Raw genomic sequence first — 9,196 nt, forward strand, 5'->3', positions numbered from 1 at the left:
CAATTTCGAACACCCTCTGAATCCCGAGCCTCCAACCAACCAAGATTATATGTGAGTATTAGTTCCCTGAATCCCGAGCCTCCAACCGACCAAGATTATATGTGAGTATTAGTTTCGGACCCAAGTTTTATAGACGTCGTGACTAAAAGGTCTGCACTAGTCCCAATTGGTGTTACACCAGCCAGGACTAAAGGGTTAACACCCGGGTTAGATCGAAAAGAAAGCGAGCATCCAAAGTCCATCACAACCGATAGCTCCATGCATTAGCTGATCATACCAACAAAGTTCTCATTTATCATAACCGTTTTCGAATATTCGTTGTTCGTTAGTTCATTTTTAAACTAAACCGTGACAAATAAAATAGAACTGACGGAGTACTATGAGATACGGCCCATGCATTAGGTTCGTGGTACGTACTAATAAAGCTTAGCAAGAGCACAACACACAGCAATGCATGCAAGCTGATTGATGGGTCTCCGGTTAATCAGTTCGCCCCCGGCCCTCCTAGTAGGCTACGCGGCGGTGGAGGCAGTACAGATGGGCAGATCATCCTCTTTGGTCGGGCGCTGCTTGAGGATGGGGTTGCTCTCGAAGAAGTTGACTGGCTTGAGGTCGAAGCTTGACGACACGGTGGGCATGATGGGGAAGTCCTCCTGGCACGGGATGTGGTGGAACCCCAGCGTGTACCACAGCACCAGGTCCTTGTTCTCGATCGGACGGTCTCTGCTCGTCGATCCACGTCAACGCAAGCACGCATTTAATTATTATTATTATATATACATATGATGGAGGAATGCATATATATACACGTACCTCTCGGACCAAGTATCCAGAGTGTCCTCCCCTTTGCTCTGGTACACGAACAGGCCGCCGGCCCATTCCTCGCTCTTGTTGTAGGGCGTCACCCATATCTGTTTGCATTGTGTTTTCATCCACTAGTAACTGTGTCTGACTATCATTAACATCTCAATGAATCAGTTCCTCTGTATTATAATTACTATACCTGATTGTTTGTGAAAGCACCCCTCTTCTGCGGCGGATCCTCCGGGTCCAGCAAGCTCGCGGCGGTGCCGGCAGGGACGACCTTGTAGCCAACGGGGTTGCCGACGCGCGTCTTCTTGGCGGGGTTGACGACGTGGAACTCCGCCGGGTGGTAGAGGCTGAGGCGCACCCGCGCGTCCTTCTCGGTCTCCGCCACGCGGCGGGTGGCCCTGAGGTAGCTCCTCCGGGGCGACTCATCGCCGGGGCCCGTCTCCTGCCGCGCCATCTCCACGCGAACGAACGAGTTGTCGGCGCCGTCGACGTCCATGTCCAGGCGGAAGGTCACGTAGTGGTCGTGGATGACGCCGATCACGTTCTCCGAGAGCAGCGTGCCGTGCATGTCGCCCTCGTTCCCGCGGGCCTCGCTCAGGTGGGAGTAGGACGTGCCCTTCACCATCAGGATCCCGCTCAGCCCAACCTGTGTTGTCGTCGTTGTATATTGTAATAAGTCGGGGACGATCTTTTGTAATTATAAAAATAAAGCGCTGATAAAAAGAAGGAAAATGACGTCCATATTGTTTTCTCTTCACATCATACTAGTAGCCGCCGAGTTGGAAGATTAGCTGGCTGACTATATGGCTGAATGAAAGACGGCCTACATTAATTTGTGTGCGTGTGCCCATCATATCGGGTGACGTGAGAAACCACGAACGACTACCAACAACTGCAGTCGCTAAAGCGATCCTTTCATTTCATAGCGCAGTGTACATGAAACAGATGGTGGTGGTGAGTGACAAGCACAAGCACAACCAGACAAGCAGTACGTACCTTAATGCGGACGAGACCGTCCATCTGGAACTCCCAATCCATGATGTAGTCGTAGTTGGCCACGGACGCAACCATCCGCGCCACCAGCGTCACCTTCGGCCGCGACTCCCTTATCTGCAGGGGGGGCACCGTTTCAGAAACAGAGTCAGATTTATTTGAGATCCCGTACGTGTCATCATCACTTGTGTTGTGTCTGGCTTAGCAGCATCGAACGCTCCATATACTAGTACAAAAAACAAAATTACTCGGCGTCATCTGCGCTGCTACGCCTAGGTAGTCCAATACATTATAATTTACACTACGGTCTCCTACATGCATGTCGGCCGGCACTTCACATACGACAACACATATATAAACACAGACTCCAGTATACAGAAATGCAGAAATTATTCTTCCCGTTTTGCGGTGCTGCTAATATAATAATACAGTACAGTATAAGAACAAATTAACCAAATGGTCAACTTTGGGGTGTTTAGTTTCTAGAGACTAATTTTAATTCCCCCGTTCTTTTCTATTTTAGTCTGAATTGTTAAAAAAGAAAACTAAATTAGAGTTCTAGTTTTTGTTGTACTTGACAATTCAGAAACTAAAATTAAATAAAATATAGAGACTATAAATTAGTCCCTATAAACCAAATACCACGATCATTTTGTGATGCACGAATAATAATCATGAATAAATGTGTCAAAGTGGACTCACGGTAGTCGATGTCATTCGTTTGGCATCCGGCGTGTCACTAGCACTTAGGCCAGTGTTTTACTGTCGTCCACTCCTTAATAATCTTTTTGCTTTGTAGAAGTTTCAACTTTTCAGAGAAAAAAAAATCTGGGAACGAAGTGTTTGTGTGCTCTTGTTCAAGATTCTTTCCCGTTCTTTCATGACTAGCGTTTGAGGCGTGTCCTTTCAGGAGAAAGCAGAAAGGGACCTCTACTGTCACGTTGAAAGCATCACTGATGATGTGTACAACACCACTGTCAGTCACAATTTTTTGCTACTAGCTAATAATAAACATAAATTCTGATTTCATTGGCTAAATTTCGTATTCTACCACATGCGTAATCATAAACATTTAGCCTTTGTTCGGTTATTGATATTACATGTGTATTAACGGAGTGTATTGTGATTGAAATGTATTTTGACTTGTTATGGATTTAAACCGGCTCAATCCCACCCAATACATGTGGATTATCACCAAAACGAACAAGCCCTTATCAGGAAAGGTTGAATAAGGCTCTGTTTAATTCTTTTAGTCCATGCAAAGTTTAATTAGAAGATTAATGTTTAATCCATGACATGTTTGGTTCTAGGGACTAAAAGTATTTAGAATGCATTAAATGAATCATAAGATAATTAAAATACCCTTAACATTTTTCCGCTATTAGCGCAACTGAAATAAAGAAGAAACAAAAAGTGAAATTTATATGGTTTAGTCCCTTTTAATTATCTCTTGAGAGACTAGAGACTAAAACAGTTTTTTCCCTATTTTAATCTCACTATTTAGCAATTTAGAAACTAAATAGGACTAAAATAGATAGACTAATATTTAGTCCCTCAGACCAAACAAACCAAACGGGGTCTAAGCACGCTGTCAGATACTATCAAAGCTTTTGTTTATCGCATCTATACAATTCAAGATTCTCGCCCTTAGTCCTAGTGCCGGGAATATCTTTAACACACTCTTTTGTCAGCTAGCTTCTGCCGCAAGTAGGTAAAGAGCCTATCGTATTGAGGAGGGAACAGCTACCTGTACCTATCTAATGTACGTAACGTATGTAGAGATGTCCAAACGGGCCGTCCGGGCCCGGTGAAGCCCGGCCCGTTTTAGGCCTGGCCCGCCAGACACGGTTAGGAAACCGGGTCGGGCCTGCTAAGCCCACGGGCTTGATTCTCTGTCTGAGTCCGGCCCGTAGTGGGCCTGGCTAAAAGCGGGCTAAGCGGGCCGAAAAGCACGTTTTAGTGTAAAAAAGCGGGCTTAACGTGCTTAGAGGTAAACGGGCTGTGCCGAGCTAGCCCACCGTGCCTAGTTTCCTGTCCGAGCCCGACCCGCTTATTCGTGCCGAGCCGGCCCGGACCCGCATAGAACCGGGCCGTGGCGGGCTCGAACCGGGTCCAAACAGCGGGCTTCGTGCCGGGCTCGCGGGACTCGTGCTTTATGGCCATCTATAAACGTATGACAAAACCCTAGGCGTCTCGCAACACAACAAGGATCGGAGAGGACAAAATGACGAGTGCAAAGAGCACAACTTACGTCCAAGCCGGTGATGGGGCTCTCCGAGTGTCTCCACGCGACCTCACCGGCGTACCGCTCGAAGACGCAGATCATCTTCTCGCGCACGTAGGGCCGTCCGTCGGCGGCCACGAACACGCCGTCCAGGTAGCGCGCGTGGCGCGGGCAGTCGTTGAGCGGCACCAGCGGCATGGCCTGCAGGCCGAAGCCGTACTCGCCGGCGTCCATGTACGTCTTGAAGTACCACGCCTCGGTGGGGTCCATGTACGGTACGAACAGCTCCGACGCCATGCCCTTGTACAGCACCTCCCGGTGCGCGCCCGTGCCGGGGTCCTGCACCCGTGCGCGCGACACCACCATGCCGGCGCGCGCGTCCGCCTTGAGGTGGAACTCCCACCCGCCCCACCGCACCGTGTGGCCGTCCACCAGCTCCACCCGCGGCCCTGACGACGGCCCCGGTTCCATCGACGGCGCCCGCACCTTCTGGAACCCCGCTGTCTGCTGGTCGTCGCCTTCGTCTTGCATGTGGCGGGAGTACCGGTAGTCGGTGTTGGCGGCGGGCGGGATGGGGATGCCGGCGCCGCGGTCGGAGATGCGGACCACCTCCCTCGTGTCCATGTCCACCAGCACGGTGAGGCCCTCGATGGGGCGCATGTAGAAGTTGGCGGTGCCCTCCGCGGAGAAGCACTGGATCTTGATCAGCCGCCGGTTCTCCTCGCTGGGGCCGTACCACCCGAGCGAGATGGGCAGGCAGGCGACATCGGACAGGCGGACGCCGTGCCGCTGGATGGTCGCGTTGAACGCCGGGTCCCTGAAAGGCGTGTAGCAGAGGAGCACCTGCTCGTCCATGGTCATGGTCGGGTACCCGGAAGCTGGGACAGGCAGAGGAGTCACGGCGCCGCTGGCGAGGTCAATGGCCAGGACGAAGGCCTCACCGCGGAACCGGACCACCGCCACCGCGCGCCGCGGGGGCAGCGGGTCGACGCCCTTCCGCCAGCTCAGGACGACGGGCTTGTCCGGCTCGTCGAGCGCGAGCGAGTGCACGAACATGGACGACGGCGACGATGCGAACGGCGGGTGCGCGCGGAGGAGCTCGCGCGCACGGTTTACCTCGCTGATCGTCAGTGGGTCGAGCGGGTGCCGCGGCACGTCGTTCTCGTGCGACGGCGGCTTCTGCTTAATCCGGTCGGCTTGCCGGCACCCCCACGGCGCGAACCGGGTGCAGCTGCTGCCCGCGGTGGCTTCGTCATCGAAGAGTGAGGTGGTGGGTGTGTCGATTCCACGTGGGAGGCGGAAGGCGGAGCGGACGACGAGGAGCACCAGGGCTGCGCCAAGAGCAAGCAAGATGAGCCGGAGCAGGGAGGTGGAGCGATCCATCAGAGCAGCTCTCTTCTTTTTTTCTCGTTTCTTTTTTGGTCTTAAGAGTGAGCTACCGAGTGAGAAGCGGGTCAGTATATGTACATATGGCGAGGTGTGTGGCTGCGCTCTTTGGCAGTCGGTGGCACTTGGCAGGGAATATCCAATGTGGACGTGTACGGACTACGGAGTCGTGTTTTTTTGAAGGAATTATATATATCATTAGAGCTGAAAAAAAGGCGTTTAAATGAACTAAATGAACTAGTGTATAGAGCTCACATGTATCATTAGAGCTCGAAACGGGTCGTGAGTCTCCGAGCTATGGCTAAATGAACTAGTGTATAGATGTTTAAATGGGTGGCCCATACCGATCCGACCCTAGCAGGTGGAAGCACTGTCTGATTAAGCACGACACAGTTAGACCCGAATACGTATATGTGACGTGTTGGGCTACTCGACAAGCTCAAACCAATGAATAAGCCAGGCACGGGATGGGCCAACTATGAACTATGTCGGGCCAGCCCGATAAGCATGGCTCGAGAACAAACCATGTTAGCTCAACCCCGCCTCAATCTTGCGGTTGCGTACGTACCCGACGAAGAGCACGTTGAACAGAATGGGTCGGCGAACCCAACACCTAGGCCACGACGTATGACGACACCTAGGACATGTATGTACGTAGACGTACAACATTGGATGACGCTACGTATGTAGCCTTAGCTGCTAAACTCTGACTTACTTGCCTCTAGCGAAGCATCCGCATGTGGCAAAGGCGACGGAGACGGCGGGGTCAAGTGCACGCCAGAGATGTGGTTGACGGAGTAGAGTAGACCACCACCAAGATGGTCACCAAGATGGTCAGGCCCCACATGGCGCAGATGTCTGGGAACGTTTGGCCACTCTCTCGGACCAGGCCGATTTCAAAGCTCGATTAATAACGGGCCATGCCCGGGCTAGCCCAATTGCCCTAAACTCATGTCGAGCACGACACACTGACTGTGCGGGGCTGGGCCCAGACCCATAGCGAATTGTGTCGGACTTTGCTAGTGTTAGGCCTAAAAACGGGCTTCGTGTCAGGCTCATGGGCCACGCGCTTCTTAGACTTGTATAGTGAAAGGGAAATAGGCTTACACCTTTTACTAAATGATTTTGGTGGTTGAATTGCCCAACACAAATAATTGAACTGACTAGTTTGCTCTAGATTATACATTCTACAGGTTCCAAAAGTTCAACACAAACCAATAAAAAGAACAAGTTAGGCTTCAAAAGAAAGGAGCAAAAAGGAAACCAGAGTGTGCCCTGGTCTGGCGCACCGGACTTGCTCTAGATTATACATTCTACTGGTTCCAAAAGTTCAACACAAACCAATAAAAAGAACAAGTTAGGCTTCAAAAGAAAGGAGCAAAAAGGAAACCAGAGTGTGCCCTGGTCTGGCGCACCGGACAGTATCCGGTGCACCAGGGTGAATTCACTAAAACTCCTCAGCTTCAGGTTTCTCAGGCGCAGCTCCACTATAATTCACCGGACTGTCTGGTGTGCCACTGGACTGTCCGGTGCACCAGCGGAGCAACGGCTATCTGCGCGCAACGGTCGACTCTGACGGATGAACAGTGCAACACAGTGTCGTGGCAGAAGTCAGAAGTCAGTGCAACACAGTGCCACATGAGGACAGAGCCTCCAACGGTCGACCAGCTCCAAGCCCTAACGACAGGATGACGTGGCGGTGCACCGGACACTGTCCGATGGCGCACCGGACACTGTCAGGTGCGCCCATCGCCAGCAGCCTTCTCCAATGCCTACAATTTGGTTGGTGGCTATAAATACCACCCCAACCGGCCACTTCAAGGTGTGGGAGCCCAAGCAACATTCCAAGTCATATAGTTGACATATCCAAGCCCTCCCAACCACCTCTATTCATTGATCCATCCTATACACAAGATTTAGACCACTACAACCCACACAAGTGCCACAAAAGAGAGAGCAAGCAAAACAAAGCTTCTCGTGTGAGTTTAGCTCTAGTGCCTTGTGAGATCCATTGAGAGAAAGTGTGTGCTACATCTTGCGTTCATTTGAGCGTGGAGATTTGACTCCCATTGAACTTCCTCCAAAGTTTTGGAGGCTTGTAAAGCTAGCAAGAGACACCTAAGTGTGTGGTGATCCTTGCGGGGTCTTAAGTGATCCTTGAGAAGAAGAAGAGCTCTCCGGTCTTGGGGATCGGTAGAGAGAGGGAAAGGGTTGAAAGAGACCCGTCCTTAGTGGACTCCTCAATGGGGACTAGGCCTTCGAGGGCCGAACCTCGGTAAAACAAATCACCTGTGTCCCTTGTGTTTATTGCTTGTGATTTGTTTGTTCTCTCCCTCTCTAAGTTCTCTTGCGCTACTCTTTGCTAATATCTTTTTGTGTTGCTTCAACTTAAAATCACATTTAGAGAAGCAACGCCTTACAAGAAAGAACTTGTGTTATTGCCCTTCTTATCTAAGCCCTTTTGCTTTATTCTCAATTGACCTATTAGTTGTATTGATTTATCAATTCCGCATTATTTGAAAGCAATACTCTTTACAAGCAAAGGACTTAGTTTTTATACTCCGATAATTGTGTATCTTGTTCTAACCACTAATCAAGGGATCTAGTTTGTATTTAGAGCTATAATTTTCTGGTTTCGCCTATCCACCCCCTCTAGGTGACTTTCAATTGGTATCGGAGCTAGGCACTTCATATTGAGTCTAACAACTCGAAGTGATGGCTCGAGGAAGATCCCAAAAGAACAAGAAGACACCTCCGAAGGAAAACAATGAGGTAACTCTTGAGATATTGCTTCCCGATTGTTCTAATTATGATTCATAGTCTACTATGGTGATAAATGCTTTTAGAACCATAGATCCACAATTAGAACAAATGTTAGACAAGAGTATCATTCCTTCTAACTATGATAGGAAAAATGCTTCGGAGGAAGATCTAACATATATACGCTTAAACTATCTAGCTTATCACATCTTAAGTAAATCTCTTAGCAAGGAAGATTATCGTGCCTTCATAATAAGATGTGATGAACCTATTTGTGATGCGCATGATATTTGGACTAGAATTAAAATCATTTGATGAGTCCAAACATGATAGTTCATTTTGTGCTTCTACTTCCTTTGGTATTTGTGAAACTAACCCTTTGAAGGAAGAAGAAGAAAATAAACGATGGAGACCAAACGATGAATCCACCTCTCCAAAAGGTTTGTCTTCCCATTTAGATTCCCACATATGTTGTGTGGCTAATGAAAATGATAGTGGAAGCACAAATGAGGATGAGGAGGATGAAAGAAGCTTCATGCAACTCTACGCTCATCTAAGTCTAGAAGATAAGGCGGTCATGCTCAAACTTCTAAAAAGGGCGAGAGAGCAAAGCGAAGCTCGTCAAATGCTAGAAGATGTTCTCTCCATGAAAATGCTAAGCTTTGACGAGTTGACTAAAGAACATAAGGAGCTAAAGTGCTCTCATGTTGATTTGGTCCAAAGGTATGAAACTATTTCAATTGAGCAAGATAACTCTTTACATTGTATCGCTCAATTAGTAAGTAGGAATGCCTTGCTTAAGGACCGAGTAGAAAAGCTAAAAGATGAAAATCTAGCTTTTCAAGAAAAATATGATATGCTTCTATGTTCTCATGAAAATCTTATGGATGATCATATCATATTAAATATTGCTCATGAGGTTGTAATAGAAAACTTAAAATCACAACAACCTCAATCATGCACATGTATTCAAATTGAAACTATATTACCATGTGCTAATGCTTGTTGTCCGTCGACAAG

The 9,196-nt window shown here is 49.0% G+C and overlaps 1 protein-coding gene across 1 annotated transcript; it reads right to left on the bottom strand.

The window, feature by feature from the left end:
* Positions 1-241: 241 nt before the first annotated feature.
* On the bottom strand, positions 242-5,625 carry LOC103641531 (primary amine oxidase). Its single transcript, XM_008664867.4, has 5 exons — positions 4,058-5,625; positions 1,810-1,923; positions 1,004-1,459; positions 814-911; positions 242-723 (listed from the first exon to the last, which is right to left on the bottom strand). The coding sequence occupies exons 1-5, from the start codon at positions 5,411-5,413 to the stop codon at positions 513-515; spliced, it is 2,235 nt and encodes a 744-aa protein (XP_008663089.1). The 5' UTR covers positions 5,414-5,625; the 3' UTR covers positions 242-512.
* Positions 5,626-9,196: the final 3,571 nt, after the last annotated feature.

Source organism: Zea mays, chromosome 10 (genome assembly GCF_902167145.1).
Source record: "Zea mays cultivar B73 chromosome 10, Zm-B73-REFERENCE-NAM-5.0, whole genome shotgun sequence".
NCBI lineage: Eukaryota > Viridiplantae > Streptophyta > Magnoliopsida > Poales > Poaceae > Zea > Zea mays.

Bases quoted from the DNA above. Each gene is read 5' to 3' on its own strand.
- LOC103641531 (XM_008664867.4), bottom strand. From the start codon at position 5,413: ATGGATCGCTCCACCTCCCTGCTCCGGCTCATCTTGCTTGCTCTTGGC. The intron at 1,460-1,809 runs GTACGTACTGCT...ACGACAACACAG, and splicing joins ACGGTCTCGTCCGCATTAAG to GTTGGGCTGAGCGGGATCCT. The intron at 912-1,003 runs GTATAGTAATTA...CAATGCAAACAG, and splicing joins GTGCTTTCACAAACAATCAG to ATATGGGTGACGCCCTACAA.